The sequence below is a fragment of the Bubalus kerabau genome, chromosome 23 (assembly GCF_029407905.1).
Source record: "Bubalus kerabau isolate K-KA32 ecotype Philippines breed swamp buffalo chromosome 23, PCC_UOA_SB_1v2, whole genome shotgun sequence".
NCBI classification, from domain to species: Eukaryota; Metazoa; Chordata; class Mammalia; order Artiodactyla; family Bovidae; genus Bubalus; species Bubalus kerabau.
In genome coordinates, this window is record NC_073646.1 from 2,478,899 (window position 1) to 2,497,708 (window position 18,810).

The 18,810-nt window shown below is 58.1% G+C and overlaps 4 protein-coding genes, 1 long non-coding RNA gene and 3 other non-coding genes across 9 annotated transcripts; 5 read left to right on the plus strand and 3 right to left on the minus strand.

The window, feature by feature from the left end:
* Positions 1-876: 876 nt before the first annotated feature.
* On the plus strand, positions 877-3,221 carry NDUFB10 (NADH:ubiquinone oxidoreductase subunit B10). The gene is made up of 4 exons (XM_055562049.1): positions 877-1,137; positions 2,321-2,459; positions 2,663-2,802; positions 3,067-3,221. Exons 1-4 carry the CDS (start codon positions 990-992, stop codon positions 3,168-3,170), a joined length of 531 nt encoding a protein of 176 aa, XP_055418024.1. The 5' UTR covers positions 877-989; the 3' UTR covers positions 3,171-3,221.
* Positions 3,222-3,412: 191 nt separating this feature from the next.
* On the minus strand, positions 3,413-5,656 carry RPS2 (ribosomal protein S2). The gene is made up of 8 exons (XM_055562048.1): positions 5,572-5,656; positions 5,229-5,408; positions 5,055-5,144; positions 4,600-4,707; positions 4,170-4,343; positions 3,924-4,083; positions 3,611-3,702; positions 3,413-3,527 (listed from the first exon to the last, which is right to left on the minus strand). Exons 2-8 carry the CDS (start codon positions 5,403-5,405, stop codon positions 3,447-3,449), a joined length of 882 nt encoding a protein of 293 aa, XP_055418023.1. The 5' UTR covers positions 5,406-5,408; positions 5,572-5,656; the 3' UTR covers positions 3,413-3,446.
* LOC129638270 (small nucleolar RNA SNORA64/SNORA10 family) lies at positions 3,769-3,897 on the minus strand. Its single transcript, XR_008707773.1, has one exon. It is a non-coding gene; the product is annotated as a small nucleolar RNA SNORA64/SNORA10 family (small nucleolar RNA).
* On the minus strand, positions 4,413-4,546 carry LOC129638269 (small nucleolar RNA SNORA64/SNORA10 family). Its single transcript, XR_008707772.1, has one exon. It is a non-coding gene; the product is annotated as a small nucleolar RNA SNORA64/SNORA10 family (small nucleolar RNA).
* Positions 5,657-5,777: 121 nt separating the features above from the next.
* Positions 5,778-6,200, plus strand: LOC129637777 (uncharacterized). Its single transcript, XR_008707570.1, has 2 exons — positions 5,778-5,933; positions 6,094-6,200. It is a non-coding gene; the product is annotated as an uncharacterized LOC129637777 (long non-coding RNA).
* On the plus strand, positions 5,894-6,020 carry LOC129638280 (small nucleolar RNA ACA64). Its single transcript, XR_008707782.1, has one exon. It is a non-coding gene; the product is annotated as a small nucleolar RNA ACA64 (small nucleolar RNA).
* Positions 6,201-7,476: 1,276 nt separating the features above from the next.
* Positions 7,477-11,395, plus strand: RNF151 (ring finger protein 151). Its single transcript, XM_055562108.1, is given in 4 exon segments — positions 7,477-7,773; positions 8,078-8,174; positions 10,755-11,200; positions 11,202-11,395. Coding segments are annotated over 4 exon segments (786 nt in total). The 5' UTR covers positions 7,477-7,564; the 3' UTR covers positions 11,236-11,395.
* A 1,218-nt stretch (positions 11,396-12,613) lies between these two features.
* Positions 12,614-18,738, plus strand: TBL3 (transducin beta like 3). Of its 2 annotated transcripts, XM_055561849.1 has the most exons (22): positions 12,614-12,766; positions 14,303-14,354; positions 14,449-14,544; positions 14,631-14,678; positions 14,785-14,926; positions 15,012-15,096; positions 15,177-15,347; positions 15,429-15,504; positions 15,589-15,682; positions 15,759-15,940; positions 16,036-16,177; positions 16,274-16,332; positions 16,412-16,515; positions 16,870-17,017; positions 17,103-17,333; positions 17,421-17,491; positions 17,565-17,721; positions 17,806-17,864; positions 18,011-18,114; positions 18,204-18,275; positions 18,359-18,517; positions 18,596-18,738. In XM_055561849.1, exons 1-22 carry the CDS (start codon positions 12,687-12,689, stop codon positions 18,703-18,705), a joined length of 2,442 nt encoding a protein of 813 aa, XP_055417824.1. In that variant the 5' UTR covers positions 12,614-12,686; the 3' UTR covers positions 18,706-18,738. The 2 variants fall into 2 exon arrangements, with proteins under 2 accessions (XP_055417824.1, XP_055417826.1); XM_055561851.1 differs by lacking the exon at positions 14,631-14,678 and having other exon boundaries at positions 12,630-12,766; positions 14,449-14,512; positions 14,878-14,926.
* Positions 18,739-18,810: the final 72 nt, after the last annotated feature.

The window sequence follows — 18,810 nt, forward strand, 5'->3', positions numbered from 1 at the left end:
GTCCAGTGTTATGATTTGCTGACTCTGACAGTGCTATGAGTTCATGATTTGAAGATCTGAGGATGCTGTGATTCTGGATTCTGTGTGTCCATAGAGTTAATGGCTGACCCCAGCCTCTGGGCAGGAAGTGACCAGCACCCACCCTCCTTGGTGCTAGCCAGTGGCTGTACCAGGTATGGAGATCACAGAGGGTAACCAGCAAGGCCCTGGTCAGTGGAGCTGGCCTCAAGGGGACAACAGTGCTCAGGGCCAGGATGGGACCCTCAGAACCAGAAGAGAGAGCCCTGTATCCAGGGGAGGAGCCACTAGTGGGGGTGGGGATGGGGGTAGATGGGGCAAACCTTACACCCTGTGCTGCCCCAGGCAGCATCCTGTCCCCCCAGGCGTCCTGCAAGCTCACGGGCATCAGCCAGTCCATGAGAGGCCCTGGCAGAGACAGTGGGGCCCAGAGAGGGCTGTAGGGAATGGACAATCCAGGAAGGCTTCCTGGAAGAGTAGGGTGTTTGGTAGTTTGCTTTATTTGTTGACTTTACTCTTCTGGAACTGAGTTCGCCATCCTGGTGTGTTCACCATCCTGCTCCCTGCTGCACTTGGCACGTGCATCTGAAATGAGTGGTTTCCTTACTCCTTACTTACACTTCTTAAAGTGTCTCTCCGCTCCCAGAATTAAACTAGGGATCCTCTGTTTCCTTCACCTCTGATAGCAACGCCCAGCGCACGGCAGGCACTCCTCCCGTATGCGATAGCGCTGCGATCCCACGCGGGGGCGCTCGCGCCGGCCGCGAAGAGTCTCCAGAGAACCCGTAATCCTCCCGAGGCCACCCTTGGGCGGTCCGGGCAAACTACAAGTCCCATGGTGCCCCGCGGGCGCCGGCCGTCCTGCGCAAGCGCGGCCGCGCTCGGGCGTCTGTGAGGGCGAGCTAGGCCGCGGAACCCAGGTGGAGGCCGGGCATCGCGTCCGAGAGCTGAGCGCACCGCCCGCCGCAGCCATGCCGGACAGCTGGGACAAGGACGTGTACCCCGAGCCCCCGCGCCGCACGCCGGCGCCCTCGCCGCAGACCTCGCTGCCCAACCCTATCACCTACCTTACGAAAGCCTTTGACCTCCTTGTGGACCGGCCGGTGACCCTCGTGAGAGGTACTAGCCCCGCCGGGCCTCCCGCCCCCGCCCCGGTCACTCAACGTGGACCCCGCTGCACCCCAAGCCTCCTCGCCTCCCGGGACGCCCCCCGTCTCCCCCCGCCCCTTACGGTCCTTGCCTCCTGGGGAGCCGTCCACGCACCCCTGGGCTCAGGCTTCTCACATATTAGGGGCTGTTTGCGGACCGAAGTCATCTGCGTTCCGAGAGGCTTGTTAGATCCCACTCTCCCAGCGCGCTGGGCATCCCGCATTTTGCACAGCAGGCGGTCCCGGAGGGCTGTTGCGGTGCAGAGGTGCTCCGATACTCCTTCGCAGGCCTACAAAATGGCCCTCCCACCGAGGTGTACTGTAACTTGCCCTCCGTGAGCTGCCCAAATGCCGCCATCTCTGGTCCAAACCAGGTGAATGTTTTTTTAAGGCATTGTTTTGTCACCCAGCTTGGTGGGTGCAGCACCCAGAGCACTGTGCCCGTAATCACTAGTGCCAGGCGATACGTCTGTGCAGTTAATCCGTTCCTTCAACAGCAAAACATTTGGGGTGCATAGCATGCCCTGGTGGCTCTTTTTTGGCGGAGGAACTAGATGCCTGCTCCTGCCAAGGTTTGGAATAAACAGGAGTGTAGCAGTTTTTAAGGAAGTGTTTTCTCTGTCTGGATAGGTGAGATCTCTCTCACTAGGTCCAGCTTGTTCATTTACGCCTGGGGAAGTTGAGACCGAAGGTCAGTGGTGGCAGAACTGGGACGAGTCCTGCTGATGGCTCCCTGTTGGGGCCTCTTTGCCTCCACAGTGGAGTCCTCGTGCTCTGGGGGAGGTGGGCTAGCAGGTGGGGGCTTGCAGAGCACAGACTCTGAATCCTGCCGTCTCAGAGCCTGGATGTCCTCTTAAATGAAAAGGCCCCGCCGTACACAGGGTCGTGGGGACAGAGTGAGATAAGGATGGTGCCTGCCTTATAGAACTCTCCATAAACTGCAGACGTCTGCTTGTAGCCCAGTCCTTTCCAGGACTGGCTGCCAGCCCTCCCACACCTCTTTGGGAGTCCAGTTGCCAGTCTTTGTAAAACTGGGAACATTTGAGAAACCTGCCTCTTCCACAGCTTACAAGAAATACAAAGCCAAGAGCCCCATCAGACTGTGCCCTGTCCAAACCAGTAGCCTTTTTGGGTCTGGGCTTTTCTCTTTGCAGAGTTTATCGAGCGGCAGCATGCCAAGAACAAGTATTACTACTACCACCGCGAGTTCCGCCGCGTGCCAGACATCACCGAGTGCCAGGAGAAGGACGTCTTGTGCATGTTTGAAGCGGAAATGCAGTGGAGAAGAGATTAGTAAGGCTCCCCCCTTGGGCTTGTTTAGTCAGGGGATAGAGAGCCCTGCACAATGAATGTACCCTGCCGGGGGCCATCATGCCCTTGGGAAGCTATGGGTGGAAAGGCCAGACCACAGGGCTCCCAAGCCCTGCCTTCATTTTATTTTCTCTCAGTATAGGGAAAGGAGTCCTTCTAGACCATCTTCCTTGTTTTCCTTTCAGCAAAGTTGATCAAGAAATCGTCAACATTATCCAGGAAAGGCTGAAGGCCTGTCAGCAGAGGGAAGGTGAGAGCCACAGGCAGAACTGTGCCAAGGAGCTGGAGCAGTTCACCCAGGTGGTCAAGGCCTACCAGGACCGCTGTGAGTGAGCCCTCCCACCCAGCTGCCCCCAGACCCTCCTACCTCTCCACCTGCCTGCCTTCCTGACCCTACTTCCAGTCTCCACATTGGCTGTGCTAAACGCTTTACTCATTAGTCCAGTCTCTGGAGGTTTTAAGAGTCACCCTACCTGTCTGTCTGCTCAGTGACCAAACTTGGCTGCCTGACTCCTCCCTGCACAGAGAAAAGGCAAGTTCCCCTCATGGCAAGAATGGCCCATGATCCCCCTCCCTATCTCTTTCCCAGATCACGACCTGGGAGCCCATTATTCTGCCAGGAAGTGCCTGGCAAAGCAGAAGCAGAGGATGCTGGCAGAGAGAAAAGCCGCCAAAGAGGCTGCTGCCGCCTGAGGCAGCGGTGCCACCCTTGTCACTGCTGCTAAAATAAAGAGTAACAGAGCCTGTGCCTGTGGTGGTACTTCAGCTCCCGACACTTTTCATCTCACTGGTCCTACTTCCCCTCCAAATCCAGCCGCCACTGAGCCTAAGTCCAGCGGCCTTCACTGGGTTCAAGCCCCGGTTGGGAAAGATCCCACAAGCCACACAGTGCAACCAAGAAAATTTGGGAAAAAAAACAAGACACAACTATAAACTGGTTTCATTCACTTTATTATTCCCTTTATAAAATTATGTGGTGGCTACAGCTGGGGCCTGTGTCCTCTGCACGGAGACTCTGGTGTGGGTCTTCACAAGATGGTCAGTGAATTCCTAGAAAAACAAGACACTTTTAGTTGTGCAGCTAGACAGAGTACTCCCCTCTGCTCTTCAACAGGGTGGGGGGCGGTCAGTACCTGATATGGAGACTTGGTGAACACTGTCTCTTTCCAGAGGTCAGGGGTGAGATAACTGTAGGTCTTGGAAATGGCATCAAAAGTGGCCTTGGCTGGAAAAGGGAAAACCGGAGAAGGTTAGTGAATTCACTCGAGATGAACCCCCAGATGGAGATGGAGGCTGTTGCACTCCTAGGAACAAACAGGCCACTACGGGCCAGTCTGTCGTGCATTAGGAGGGCCTTACTCTCTCTCTCTGAAAATACGCCAACCACATACAGAACGTGGTTAAGCGGAGCTGAGAGAAGCTGGAGTTGGCTTGCGGGCCACCTACCGAAGTTGCCCAGCGTGGCAGTGCAGCCCCTGGCAGACGTGTAGCAGTCGTCGATGCCGGCCATCATCAGCAGCTTCTTGGGCACAGGGGCGGAGACGATGCCAGTGCCTCTGGGGGCAGGGATGAGGCGCACCAGCACGGAGCCACAGCGGCCAGTCACCTGGGGAGGGGGAGAGACGTCAGGGGACAAGACAGGCGGGAGTCTACACTACAGCAAGCCCTACTGTGCATGCGCATCCAGCCTACCTTGCAAGGAACTGTGTGGGGCTTGCCGATCTTGTTCCCCCAGTAGCCTCTTCGCACAGGGACGATGGACAACTTAGCCAGGATGATGGCCCCACGGATGGCAGTGGCTACTTCCTTGGAGCACTTGACACCCAGACCGACATGTCCGTTGTAATCCCCGATGGCAACAAACGCCTGCAGAGAGACTGACGTGGGTGGGGGGCCAGGGGCTGCCACAGGATCAGTAACCACCCACCACACAGGGTCTGTTGCGCCCCTCAAGGGAAGACTGGCCACCAGGAGGCCAATCTGAGATCCCGAGGAGATCCTTCCTCTCTCTCCCCTTTACGAAAGTCACACGTGTGACGACAAGTGCAACCATGCAGAGCTGAGAGAGTCTCACGAAGATCCTTGGCAGAAACTGCCCAGGAAGGTATGGTAACTGGGGTACCTTGAACCTGGTCCGCTGGCCAGCACGGGTCTGCTTTTGCACGGGCATAATCTTCAAAACCTCATCCTTGAGGGATGCTCCCAGGAAAAAGTCAATAATCTCAGACTCCTGCAACAAATAAACTCATTACAAAAAAAAAATTAATAAACACCTAAAGGGGAATTAAGTGTTAGTTGCTTGTGTTGGAGTTTTTAGGACCTCATGGAATGTAAACCACCCAGCTCCCCTGCTCATGGAGTTTTCCAAGAAATAATGGGTAGCCATTTCCTTCTCCAGGGGATCTTCCCAACAAAGGGATCGAACCTGGGTCTCCTGTACTGAAGACATTTTCTTTACCGTCTGGGCCACCAGGGAAGTCCAGGGAAAGTGGAGTCTAGAACCTCTCAACGTTTGGCCAACAAGAGTTCCCTCGACTGCAGGCCACGGCCCCATCCAGGATGAGGACCCGTGTTTACCTTGATGGGCAGAGAGAAAAGGTAGATCTCCTCAAGAGACTTGATCTTCATGTCCTTGACCAGGCGGCCCAGCTTGGTAACGGGGAGCCACTGCGAAAGAAAAAGGCGCAGGTGACCAGGGCCTCCTCCCCGGTGCTTCTAAGGGCCCGCCTAACGCGCACAGCTCAGACCTACCTCCTTGTCCTCGGCCTTGCCTCCGCGAGCTCCGCGGCCTCTGCCCCGGCCCCGACCCCGGCCGCGACCCCGGCCCCGGACGCCACTACCGAAGCCTCCGCGGAAGCCACCGCGGCCTCCCATTCCGGGGCCCCCGGGGCCTCCGGGCCCTCCCGCAGCACCGGCGTCATCCGCCATTTGCTGAAAAGAGAAACAAGAACCAGTCGGTGAGCGAAGTCCTAGCATTTATAGCCGCCTCGGGCGCCCAGGCCGGGCTCCACAATGGAGCGCGGGCGCAGCATCCCGGACCCCGTCCGATGGCGGCCCAGGCCGATCTGCGACAGCCACGGATAAAACCACTCACGTGTTTTCACGAAGAAGAAGAGAGAGACTTCGCGCGACGGTGTCTTTATAAGGCGCCAAGGGTCGCGAGATCTCGGTTGTCCCGCCCCAATGGCGCTGTGCCAAGAGTATATAAAAGAGCCTGTGATTGGCTGCGTGGGGCCCCGCCCCCGCCGAGCTCTGTGTGCGCATGCGTGTCTCCGGCCCCGGAACTTGCGCGACCCATATAAGGGCTCGCGCCGGCGCCACCTCGTCTTTTCCGGCTGCAGGTAGGTTGTTCCTGTGGTTCTGCTGGCTTCCTGCTGTTCGCGAAGCTGTTGGGGCGGGCGGTTCGGGAGATCGGCGTTGGTTGAAAATCACCTTCGGCTCTGACCATGGCCGCAGGTGAGATTCGGCGCCCAGAGCCACCGGGGGCCTTAGCTCACTGCCCGCTACTCTGTGTGGGGATGTGAAACCCAGGCCCCGACACGCGCCGCCGCTCCGGGCTCGGTTGCGGTCTCGCATGTTTCGGACTCTGGTATCTAACCTCGTCTTCTACCCGCAGGACAGCTGGATGCTCAGAACCTGAGGCCAACGCCGCAAAGACCGTCGCGGGGCGGGGGCGGGTAGGGGGGCTTTCCTTTCATCTTTTAATAAAGCTGTTGATTTAATTTAACCGTGTGTGTGTATGTGTGTGTGTGTGTGTTCTTGGTCCCCCCGTTATTAGCGTGCAAATCGCATCTGTGGCTGCTGGGACCGAGGTGTGAGTGGAGGAGGTACCTTTGTGTTACACCTCTCTTCCAGCCATCTCGGCTCTGCTTTGAATGCCACACAGGGATAGAACCCGGTCTTGAAGGTTGGCAGGCGACTCCTAACGTCCCACCCTCCAAAATCTTATAGGATTTGATGAACTCTACACTCTGCCTTCCTTGATGGCTCAGATGGTAAAGAACCCACCTGCAATGCAGGAGACCCGGCTTCGATCCCTGGGTCAGGAGGATCCCCTGGAGAAGGAAATGTCTACCCACTCCAGTATTTTTGACTGGAGAATCCCATGGACAGGGGAGCCTGGCGGGCTACAGTCAATGGGGTCTCAAAGAGTTGGACATGACTGAGCGATGTAAGCCTGCGCAAACACCCAGTGGCATGGAAACCAGTTCTCTTCTGTGCCTCCTATATGGTAGTTACCCAAGTTGGAATTGGTTTACCCATCCATGCCTTTCCTCATAGGCATACCCAGGTGGTCAGAGCAGGCTCTGGGAGGCTCTCCACATGCTAGGCTGCTGCTTTGGTACCACAGAAATCAGGTCCTCATCCCTGGTCTGTACCCTGGAAATAACTGGCTCTGATCCCAAGAGGCCTGGTGATGGGTCAGTGTCTAAAGCCCCCAGAGCTCTTGGGGACCTAGTCACCAGGGCGGCAACATGTGAGGAAGGAGAAACAAACCCTGCGCCTCAGCTTTGAGGAAGTAGCCCCTGGAAGCTTGGTTCCAGCCTTAGTGCTGTTTGAAGGTCAACTGTCAGCCACCCTGAAGTCAGGTTCCAGAGACCTGTCCTGGGTATGAGTTGCCCTACCTCCGAGGCTCTTGAGGCGGGAGCAGAGCCAGGTGGTACCCTGGGCCAGGGCTGTGATTGGCCCGAGCTGGACAATGCTCCTGTGATGTCAGCCTGCTCCTGCTATGAAATGGCAACTCCTGAGCCCTGGCTTCAGTGGAGCTGCCGTCCAGACACAGATCATGGTGAGCTCTTAGATTTGTGCCTAATTTCAGAGATCTGCCCAAGCTGGACCCCACTCCTTATTGAAATGATCTGCGCAACGGGGTACAGGGCCCCAAATGGGACAAGGAAACCTTTCAGAGACCTCTAGCCCGGGTCTAACTCCAGGCCAAGGCCAGCTTCTGCATCTGGGTCTGGTAGAAATGGGGGGTCTTGGGCCTCACTGCTGCCCCCTCACACTGGGTGCTGACCCAGCCCTCCACTTGGGGTTCTCATGTGGCCCACCTCCCACCCAAAGCTTCCTGGAGTCCCTTTCCATGCATGTGGAGTGGGGAGTCAGATCCTGGTCCCAGCCAGGCCCTGATGCAGGCCTGGCCTTTGCAGAGTGGCGGGTATGATCTCAACCTCTTCACCAGCCCTCCCGATTGCAACTTCCTGTGTTCTGTCTGCCACGGAGTTCTCAAGAGGCCGGTGAGGTTGCCGTGCAGCCACATCTTCTGCAAGAAATGCATCCTCCGGTGGCTAGCCAGGTGCTACTGGGCACCCAAGAGGCTCGGGGGCCAGGGCATGGCTGGGGGGCCATTCCTAGGACCCAGAACAGAGAGGAAGGTCAGCCAAGCACTGGGTCATGGTGGCCATTAGGTTCAGCTAACAAATCTGGGATGCTAATATAGGAGCTGGGCCCCTGTGGAATCTGCACCCCAGCCTCAGAGCTGAGTGCTCCCTATAAAGCCCTCTTATGCCTCTTCCAGCTAGAGAGAAGGAAGGGCCGCCAAGGGAGGCATGTTGCTGCCACCTCCACGCCCAACAATCACCCCCACTCATGTCTCCTAGACAAAAGACCTGTCCATGCTGCAGGAAAGAGGTGAGACACAGAAAGATGGTCCATGTGAATAAACTCCAGAAGATCATTGGCCGCTTGGAAGTCAAGGTAACTCAGAACACCCCCTCCCATCACCCTACCCTCCTCCCCTCTGCATGTGTCGGGGCAAAGCCAGCAGAGGGGTTGAAAAGAACCCCACTCTCAGAACTGAGGGTTTCTATTCCACCAATACACTGCTCCCCTTAGGGTTATCAGACCTGGCTGAATGTGAGTCACTTCTCTACAACATACTTGATGTGTGGTTTGGGGCAAGTTACCTAACCTTTCTGAGCTCCAAGAGCCCCAGCTGCAAAATGGGGATTATAAAGGATGGAGAGCCTGCTGTGGTGCCATTGCTCTCTAGCCTCATAGTTTTATAGATAGGGAAATTGAGATTACAAAAAAACAAACAAACAACAACCACCTTGGCTAGGGAGTGCCTTTTTGGTCTAGTGGTTAGGATTTGGCACTTTCGCTGCCATCAGTTCAGTTCAGTTACTCAGTCATGTCCAACCCTGTGACCCCATGACTGCAGCACACCAGGCCTCCCTGTCCATCACCAACTCCGGGAGTTTACTCAAACTCATGTCCATTAAGTCGGTGATGCTATACAACCATCTCATCCTCTGTTGTCCCGTTCTCCCACCTTCAGTCTTTCTCAGCATCATGTGACTTTCACATGAGTCAGTTCTTTGCATCAAGTGGCCAAAGTATTGGAGTTTCAACTTCAGCATCAGTCCTTCCGACGAATATTCAGGACTGATTTCTTTTATGATTGACTAGATCTTCTTGCAGTCCAAGGGGCTCTCAAGAGCCTTCTCCAACAGCACAGTTCAAAAGCATCAATTCTTCGGCAGTCAGCTTTCTTTATAGTCCAACTCTCACATCCACATATGACTATTGGAAAAACCATAGCATTGACTAGACAGTCTCTGCTTTTTAATATGCTGTCTAGGTTGGTCATAGCTTTTCTTCCAAGGAGTAAGCGTCTTTTAATTTCATGGCTGCAGTCACCATCTGCAGTGATTTTGGAGCTCAAGAAAATAAAGGCTCTCACTGTGTCCATTGTTTACCCATCTATTTGCCATGAAGTGATGGACCAAATGCCATGATCTTAGTTTTCTGAATGTTGAGTTTTAAGCCAATTTTTTTCACTCTCCTCTTTCACTTTCAATAAAAGGCTCTTCATTTTCTGCCATAAGGGTGCTGTCATCTGCATATCTGCATATTTCTCCTGACAATCTTTATTCCAGCTTGTGCTTCATCCAGCCTGGTATTTTGCATGATACACTCTGCATAGAAGTTAAGTAAGCAGGGTGACAATATACAGCCTTGACGTACTCCTTTCCCGATTTGGAACCAGTATGTTGTTTCATGTCCAGTTCTAACTGTTGCTTCTTGACCTGCATACTGATTTCTCAGGAGGCAGGTAAAGTGGTCTGGTATTCCCATCTCTTGAAGAATTTTCCACAGTTTGTTGTGATGCACACAGTCAAAGCCTTTGGCATAGTCAATAAAGCAGATGTTTTTCTGGAACTCTTGCTTTTTCGATGATCCAATGGATGTTGGCAATTTGATCTCTGGTTCCTCTTCCTTTTCTAAATCTAGCTTGAACATTTGGAAGTTCATGGTTCACGTACTGTTAAAGCCTGGCTTGGAGAATTTTGAGCATTACTTTACTAGCGTGTGAGATGAGTGCAATTATGCTGTAGTTTGAACATTCTTTGGTATTCCCTTTCTTTGAGATTGGAATGAAAACTGACCTTTTCCACTCCTGTGGCCACTGCTGGGTTTTCCAAATTTGCTGACATATTGAGTGCAGCACTTTAACAGCATCATCTTTTAGGATTTGAAGTAGCTCAACTGGAATTCCATCACCTCCACTAGCTTTGTTCACAATGATGATTCCTAAGGCCCCACTTGACTTCGCATTCCAGGATGTCTGGCTCTAGGGGAGTGATCACACCATCGTGGCTATCTTACAAATAGCTGAGAAAAGAAAAGAAGCTAAAGGCGAAGGAGAAAAGGAAAGATATACCAACTTGAATGCAGAGTTCCAAAGAATAGCAAGGAGAGATAAGAAAGCCTTCCTCAGTGATCAAGGCAAAGAAATAGAAGAAAACAATAGAATGGGAAAGACTAGCAATCTCGTCAAGAAAATTAGAGATACCAAGGGAACATTTCATGCAAAGATGGGCTCAATAAAGGACAGAAATGGTATGGACCTAACAGAAGCAGAAGATATTGAGGTGGCAAGAATACAAAAAACTATACAAAAAAGATCTTCATGACTCAGATAACAACGATGGTGTGATCATTCACTGCTATATCCTGGGTTCAATACCAAGAAAAAAAGAAGGAAAAAAAAAAAGCCCAGCATACATACAACCCACTAGACCAAGCCAACCATGTAACTCCCTGTTCTCTAAACCTCCTGTCCCCACTCCTCTGAGATCTAGATTTTTCCTACCTTCAAGCATTTGCTACAGTTTCCCTCTCTCTACCACATCATTGGTAGCCTAAGAGCTTGGGAGGCTGCCAGTTCAGTGTTTCCTGGTCAGTGGAACCTCAGGGATGGGGGATTCTTGGGGGTGGCTGGAGATGTCCCCAACCTGATTTGGCTCACACGATGCTCGCCTCTACCCCCAGTGCAGGAACGCCGAAGCTGGCTGCCAGGTGACGTGCCCCCTGGCCCATCGCAAGGGACACCAGGACTCATGCCCCTTCGAGCTGATGGTCTGCCCCAATGAAGGCTGCATGTCGCGGGTGCCTCGTGGGGCCCTGGCTGAGCACAGGCAGAACTGCCAGCACGGTGCCCATCATCGCTGCTCCCTGGGCTGCGGGGCTACCCTGGGCCCAGCCGAGCAGGCAAACCACAACTGCTACCAGGAGCTGCGAGAGGCCTGGTGCCAGTGCCAGCAGCGCAGCCGGACCTTGGTGCTCTGCCTGCTGCAGCACATGCGCAAAATGCACCGGACCACCGGCCTCATCCGCCGGCAGCTGGCGGACTTCCTGGAGGAAGATGACCCCCTGCTCGTGGGTGCCCCGCAAGAGGAGGCTGAGGCCACCCCAGAAGGCAGCATTGGGGTTGAGGTGTGGGGGCCCCAGGGCCAAGCTGCCTTGTAAATAGAGGGTAAATAAATGCAGAGCCCAGGCCTGGCCGCCTTACTACCGCTGTGCTTGCTGACCTCACCCCGCCTCCTCCAGGAACTACTCCTCTCAGGGAAAAGAGGAACCTTAGCTTTTCCCCTGGACCTCTCCAAGTTCTTTCCCACCAGTTCCTCACACTGACTTTTCCCCTCAGCTCTCTTTCTGATTTTTTCTCACTCGACTGTCTCCTCTGCAGAGGTTTTCCCTGACCATCCTTTCCCAGTCCTCCTTCCCAGTTACCTTCTTCCAATCTGTTTCCTGGCTTCGCAGCCAGTAGCACCAACAGCTCAAACCCCTGAAGTCAAAGTACAAGCCAACTGCTCACAGTGATTCCAGAGGATCCCTCCTTATCTTGTTTCTGCCCTATATTCTCCTTCCTACTCACTCCCGGCAGCCACACCGGCTTGCTTCTCCTAAATGCCAGGCTTTTGCACTCCCTGTTCCTCAGTCTGAAGCATTGTTCCCCGAGATAATCAGAGGGCTCCCTGTTTCACCAACCTCGGGCTTTGCTCCCGCGGTTCACCTTTACAAGGAAGCCTCCTTCATCGCCCAGTTTAAAGCTGCGCCCCCTGCACTCCACTCCATCCTCACCCTGCTACATTCTTTCCAGGTCACTAACCCACTCCACTGTTCTTGCCTGGAGAATCCCAGGGACGGGGGAGCCTGGTGGGCTGCCGTCTGTGGGGTCGCACGGAGTCGGACACGACTGAAGCGACTTAGCAGCAGCAGCAGCAGCAACCACTTAACAAGATTATTCCGGGCCCTTCCTCTGCCCAGCCCTCACCTCACTAGCACGGTATATTCTCTGGTGTTTCTCAAGTGCCTAGAGCAGAGAACGTGCTCAATCAACATTTGAACGGCTCCGAAATCGCCCGATTTACTACCAGGAGGAGAAGGGGACGACAGAGGATGAGACGGTTGGATGGCATCACCGACTCGATGCACACGAGTCTGAGCAAACTCCGGGAGTTGGTGATAGACAGGGAAGCAGTCCATGGGGTCGCAAAGAGTCGGACTGGACAGAGCGACTAAACTGAAGTAGTTTACCTGCGATATTTCTCATACCATACGCTAAGGCGGAGCCCGGTTTAGGGCTCTGCTAACCCACCGCGCTTAACCCAAACCCCAGAATGCCAAGGGGGCAGGAGTCTTGGGATTACTTCAATAACCAGTTCCTACGAAAACCTTTTCAAATTTCCATTTAAAAGACAGACGGCTGGAGACTCCAGCACTCTCCCAGTTTACGCCTCCCGCCCCTGCCACTCCCACGTTACTCTATGCCCCACCCTCCAGGCCGGAAACGCCTCTGCCATCTTCCGCTTGCTGACGCCGCGCCTCTGCCCACAGCAAAGATGTCGCCGAGGTCGCAGCGCAGATGACGTCACAGTAGTAGTGGGCGGTGACGCCATCTCTGCGAGCCCAAGGTGCGGAATGGCTCCCGGGTCTCCCTCACGCGGTGGCACCGGCGACATGGCTGAGGTGGCGGCCGGAGTGGGCCGCTTCAAGTCCAAGTAAGCTGGGGCGCTGGGGCTGGGGGCGAACCCGCCGCTGGGGCTGGGGGAGCCGCCGAGGGAGGGAGCCGGGTTCGCAGCCGGAGTAGCGAAGGCGCCGGCGTGGGTCCCACACGCATCGGTTTGGGGAGGGATGAGGTACTGACGGGGCTGGGTCCTAACAGGCGGGCGGCGGCGTCGCGGCTGCGGCATCAGGTGGCAGAGCAGGCACTGACAGCGCTCAGCTTTCGGAGGACAGGCCCTGGAGCCTGGCCGGGTGCAGCTAGCTTCCGCGACCTAAAGTTGAAGCAGTTTCGGTCGGGGGCGGGGACAAGAGATCCCAAAGCGAGAGGAAGGGTCGAGGCCGGTCCTGGACGGTGGGAGTCCCCACCGCCCAGACGACGGCAGAAGAGCCACCTTTGGGCCAGGCGGCCTGGGGAGCTTTCACATGCTGTCTCTCTTCTCCAAGGACTGGGAAGAGAGGTCAGGAGATGAGCTAGACCTCCGTGGCCAGGAGTCCCTGAATCCCGGGCTTATGCAATCCCCAACTTTATGTTGAATGTCTAAGTGCTCAGTTCCCGGGTCCAGACAGACTCAGTGTAACGCGCAGGAGCAGAGTTTGATGGGGGTAAACCTACCAAGCAGATCGTTTCCATCAGTAGCTGTGACAAGCACTAGCAAGGGGAAGCCCTGATGCCAAGACTACCTCTGTTGGATGGTCGAGCGGGCTCAGGGGGCCTCCAGCTTCCTCTTGGCCGTCAGGCTTCCTTTAGTGAAGTTAGCCAGGCACCTTGGAAATTCAGAGAGGCCCAGGCTGGGAATAGGGAACAGCCTGTCTGAACACAAAGGATCAGCAGAGACCCCTCATGGCAGGTTTTTGGGAATATGTAAGGACAGGAGAGGGTTTCAGGGCAGGGGACAACACAAACGAGTTGTGTTCTAAAACTCCTCTCTGGGAGCAAGCTTTGAGAGAGTGGTGAAGAGGCTATAGCAGCTCCCCAGAGAGGAGAGTGCCGTGGCCTGGACCAGCAAGGAAGTAGCCGAGGTGAGGGGTGAGGATAATTTGCCTGGAGAGTGGGGTGGAGGAAGGAACTGGGGTTGAGGAGGGGCAGGCTGGAGTTGGACCTCAAGGATAAGGATGTTGAAAATGATGTTGCTCTGGGCTGGTACCCAGGCCTGGCCTCCCATGGCCAGCAGAGGGCGTCCAAGGCCTGGCTTGCTAGGCACCCAGGAGTCTCTGGGAAGATTTGGACTGCCTTTGCTTCCCTGGGACCATGTGGATCACTGACCCGCTCAGGGTCCTAAATCTTCTATAACAAGGGGGTACTAACACCCACCTCCCAATATGGTTGAGAGTGGTAAAGAACGTAACAGACGAGCTCATCACCCCACCACGCACGCGTGTGCACACACACTCACACCAGAATCCCAGCCCTCCCAGAAGCTCCTCAAGGGCAGGGCCCTATTGGTTTGACCTCCGGGAGAGCACCTAGCACAGGGCTGGGCACTGGGGACCACGGGGTGGTGGTTCACTCTCTTGCCCTGTCTTCCCTCCAGCTATGCTGTCGAGCGCAAAATCGAGCCTTTCTACAAGGGCGGGAAGGTGCAGGTACTGGCCCCGGGGTAGGGCGGGGGCTTGGCAGGGTGATGAGGCAGCCTGGGGCTGCAGGGTGTTCCCTTGGCTGAGACCCCTTTGTCCCCAGCTGGACCAGACTGGACAGCACCTCTTCTGTGTCTGTGGCACCAGAGTCAACATCTTGGACGTGGCCTCGGGGGCCGTGCTGCGGAGCCTGGAGCAGGTGAGGGCGGGAAGGGTCAGGGCGAGGGGCTGGTGTGGACGGCGGCCTGTTCTCATGGTGCCCTGCGCACCCACTCTCACCCCTAGGAGGACCAGGAGGACATCACTGCCTTTGACCTCAGCCCCGACGACAAGGTATGCGGGATCAGGACAGGAGGCGGGCTCCGGTACCTCCCACCCAGACTGAGTGGGTGAGGATGGCACGCACACCTGTGCCCCAGCTGAACTGCGTCGTCCCCAGGTGCTGGTGACAGCCAGCCGGGCCCTGCTGCTGGCTCAGTGGGCCTGGCAAGAGGGCAGCGTCACCCGCCTGTGGAAGGCAATACACACAGCCCCTGTGGCCACCATGGCCTTCGACCCCACCTCCACACTGCTAGCCACAGGTAGGACCCCGGCTGGGTTGGGGGCGGCGAGCCAGGCGGGGATCTTTGGGCCCACAGCGCCCCCACCTCAGATCCACTCCCACAGGCGGCTGTGACGGGGCCGTGCGCGTCTGGGACGTCGTGCGGTGCTATGGGACACACCACTTTCGGGGCTCCCCAGGCGTCGTGCAGTGAGTCAGGGCGGTGGGGGGTGGGGGGGGCGTCACGGCCAGGGCGGGGCAGCTCACAGCCCCGCCCCGCCTGCCCGCAGCCTGGTGGCCTTCCACCCGGACCCCGATCGCCTGCTGCTCTTCTCCTCGGCCGCAGACACCAGCGTCCGCGTGTGGTCGCTGCAGGAGCGGTCGTGCCTGGCTGTGCTGACTGCCCACTACAGTGCTGTCACGTCTCTGACCTTCAGCGCTGATGGCCACACCATGCTCAGGTCAGAGCCCAGCGCCGCGGCCTTGGCAGGGAAGGGAGGGCCACAGCTGCGGCCCGGGCACTGAGGCGGGTGTCCCCCCAGCTCGGGTCGGGACAAGATCTGCGTCGTCTGGGACCTGCGGAGCCTCCAGGCCACAAGGACCGTGCCAGTGTTTGAGGTGGGGGCGCCAGGGCCAGTGAGGGCGGTGGGAGGGGAGGGACGGCGGGGCTGGGGGCTCCACTCCTGACCCGCTTGCCCTCAGAGTGTGGAGGCCGCGGTGCTGCTGCCAGAGGAGCCGGCGCCAGAGCTGGGTGTGAAGTCTGCGGGCCTGCACTTCCTGACGGCCGGTGACCAAGGTGTGTGGGCTGGGCACGGGTGGGAGGGGGCGGGGGCCGGCGGACCCTGAGTCCCAGCGGCCTTGTCCCCGCACAGGTGCGCTGCGTGTGTGGGAGGCAGCCTCTGGGCGGTGTGTCCACGCACAGCAGCGGCTGCCGGGCCCTGGACGGGAGCTGACCCACTGCGCCCTGGCCCGCGCCGCCGGCCTACTCCTCAGCGTCACTGCCGACCACAACTTGCTGCTCTACGACGCTTGCTCCTTGCAGCTGCGGAAACAGGTGCGTGCGTGCTGCCCCTGCTAGGCCCCGGCCCTGGCGCCAACCCCCCCTCACACCGCTCACCCAGCCTGCCCCATGTCCCTCCTGCCCCACAGTTCGCAGGCTACAGCGAGGAGGTGCTGGATGTCCGGTTCCTTGGGCCTGAGGACTCTCACGTTGTCGTGGCCTCTAACAGCCCCTGCCTGAAGGTGTTTGATCTACAGACCTCAGCCTGCCAGATTCTCCACGGCCACACAGGTGAGGGCAGGAACCAGGCCCTAGGCTCTTACGCGGATGGAGTGCCCGGCCTGGCCTCAGCTAACCTCTAGCCACGGCCACTCCACTTTCTTCCAGACATCGTCCTGGCCCTAGACGTGTTCCGGAAGGGGCGGCTCTTTGCTAGCTGTGCCAAGGTGAGACACAAAAGGAGCTGGGGGGCAGGGACTGGTGGGGAAGCCCCGCCCAATCTCCGCTCACCCTTTGCATCCCCAGGATCAGAGCATCCGCGTCTGGAGGATGAACAAGGCTGGCGAGGTGGCTTGTGTGGCTCAGGGCTCTGGGCACACACACAGCGTGGGCACCATCTGCTGCTCCAGGTAGTGGTCAGGGCCGGGGGTGTCGCAGAGGCAGAGGAGGCTCTCACCTTGCTCTCCGAGTCTCCAGCCCAGGGGTGTGGAACAGAGGCTGGGGCAGGGCACCGCAAGGGGCTGTGGTTCCTTAGAAGTAGCCTTGAGGTTGGTGGGTAAAAGGACACTGAGCGATGCCCGGGGGAGGGGTCCCACTGTTGTACTGAGTCACCAGGGGTGCCGGGGTGGGGGGCACATAGCAGTTCCAGTCATGGGGCAGGCTTCCTGGTCTCCCGAGGTCTGGCAGGCCTGAGCTGTGGGGCTCTGCTGGCAGGGCTGGCCAGGGCTCAGCAGGTGTCTCCCCTCCCCTAAATCCGGCCACAGGCTGAAGGAGACGTTCCTGGTGACGGGCAGCCAGGACTGCACTGTGAAGCTCTGGCCCCTCCCTGAAGCCCTGCTGTCCAAGGGCACAGGCCCCGAGGGCGGCCCGGTCCTCCTGCAGGCCCAGGCCACGCAGCGCTGCCATGACAAGGTGACCGCACGCAGCGCCCGGGTGGGGTCATGGCCAGGCCCTCACCAGGACGGGGGTCTGAGTGGCTGCCTGCTCTCGCCACCAGGACATCAATAGTGTGGTTGTCGCCCCCAATGACAAGCTGCTGGCCACGGGCTCACAGGACCGCACGGCCAAACTCTGGGCCCTGCCACAGTGCCAGCTGCTGGGCACCTTCTCGGGCCACCGGCGCGGCCTCTGGTGTGTCCAGTTCTCGCCCATGGACCAGGTGCTGGCCACGGCCTCGGCCGACGGCACCATCAAGCTCTGGGCCCTGCAGGACTTCAGCTGCCTCAAGGTGAGCCGCCTCTGGCCCAGGCCTGGCACCCCCTCCACCCCAGACCCGGCCCCCCACCCCACGCCTCACCCCCCACCCCGCCCACAGACTTTCGAGGGGCACGACGCTTCTGTGCTGAAGGTGGCCTTTGTAAGCCGCGGCACGCAACTGTTGTCCAGGTGAGTAGGAGGTGGGCAGGGCCGGGGTGCGCCGGGTGGGCCCAGGCTGAACCCCTCCCCACGCCCACCCCAGCGGCTCTGATGGGCTCCTGAAGCTCTGGACCATCAAGAACAACGAGTGTGTGCGGACGCTGGACGCTCACGAGGACAAGGTCTGGGGGCTGCACTGCAGCCGGCTGGATGACCGCGCCCTCACCGGTGCCAGTGACTCCCGCGTCATCCTCTGGAAGGTGTGTGGGCCAGGGAGGGCATTGCAGTGGGCAGGGCAGCGTGGGGGCCAGTCTGAGCCCAGTGTGACCCTGGTCTGACCCCAGGACGTGACCGAGGCAGAGCAGGCCGAGGAGCAGGCCAAGAGAGAGGAGCAGGTGGTCAAGTAAGTGGGGTCTCCCCGCCCCCCAGCTCGGAGTCGGCGTGCTGGTCCCTCCTCTCTGGAGCAGCCACCCTGCTCGCCCCCGGCGGGGGTTAGGTCTGGCCAGGTTCCCCAGGGGCCCTGTGCCCTGTCCCCTCCTTGCCCTCCAGGCAGCAAGAGCTCGACAACCTGCTCCACGAGAAGCGCTACCTGCGGGCGCTGGGCCTGGCCATCTCCCTGGACCGGCCCCACACTGTGCTGACTGTCATCCAGGGTCAGTGCTGCCTCGGGCTGCGCGGGGTGGGGGTCTCCCGGGATCTGTGCTGCCCGTTCCCTATGGCTCAACCTCCTCTCCCCCCGCAGCCATCCGAAGGGACCCCGAGTCCTGCGAGAAGCTGGAAACCACGGTGCTCCAACTGCGGCGCGACCAGAAAGGTCTGGGGTGGGCAGGTAGGGCCGGATGGGGCCGCGTGAGGTTGGGGGCGCGGGGGCAGGTGTGACTGTGCCGTTGCCCACAGAGGCTTTGCTGCGCTTCTGCGTCACGTGGAACACCAACTCGCGGCACTGCCACGAGGCCCAGGCCGTGCTGGGCGTGCTGCTGCGGCATGAGGCCCCGGACGAGCTGCTGACCTATGACGGTGTGCGGGCCTCTCTGGAGGGTCTGCTGCCCTACACCGGTGAGTGGGCCGGCCTGGGGGCGGGCAGGGCCGTCCGCCACACTCGGCCGCCCCTGACAGCCTGCGGTCCTCCCCCAGAGCGGCACTTCCAGCGGCTCAGCCGGACGCTGCAGGCAGCCACCTTCCTGGACTTCCTGTGGCACAACATGAAGCTGCCCACCCTCCCCACGGCCCCCGTGGCCCTGTGAAACACACGGAAACACGGACTCTGCTGTCTTGGCTCCCTGTGTCTGTCTTGACTTCATCTCACCCCCTGGTCCTGGGCCACAGCTGGCCCACCCCCAGACCTGCCC

Excerpts from the sequence above, each read along its gene's own strand:
- NDUFB10 (XM_055562049.1), top strand. The coding sequence starts at position 990 with ATGCCGGACAGCTGGGACAAGGACGTGTACCCCGAGCCCCCGCGCCGC. Across the intron at positions 1,138-2,320 it reads GCCGGTGACCCTCGTGAGAG|AGTTTATCGAGCGGCAGCAT; the intron begins GTACTAGCCCCG and ends TTCTCTTTGCAG. Across the intron at positions 2,460-2,662 it reads ATGCAGTGGAGAAGAGATTA|CAAAGTTGATCAAGAAATCG; the intron begins GTAAGGCTCCCC and ends TTTTCCTTTCAG.
- RPS2 (XM_055562048.1), bottom strand. The coding sequence starts at position 5,405 with ATGGCGGATGACGCCGGTGCTGCGGGAGGGCCCGGAGGCCCCGGGGGC. Across the intron at positions 5,145-5,228 it reads GCAAGGCCGAGGACAAGGAG|TGGCTCCCCGTTACCAAGCT; the intron begins GTAGGTCTGAGC and ends TTTCTTTCGCAG. Across the intron at positions 4,344-4,599 it reads GCCAGCGGACCAGGTTCAAG|GCGTTTGTTGCCATCGGGGA; the intron begins GTACCCCAGTTA and ends GTCTCTCTGCAG.
- TBL3 (XM_055561849.1), top strand. The coding sequence starts at position 12,687 with ATGGCTCCCGGGTCTCCCTCACGCGGTGGCACCGGCGACATGGCTGAG. Across the intron at positions 14,545-14,630 it reads TGCTGCGGAGCCTGGAGCAG|GAGGACCAGGAGGACATCAC; the intron begins GTGAGGGCGGGA and ends TCTCACCCCTAG. Across the intron at positions 17,722-17,805 it reads CCCGCGTCATCCTCTGGAAG|GACGTGACCGAGGCAGAGCA; the intron begins GTGTGTGGGCCA and ends GTCTGACCCCAG.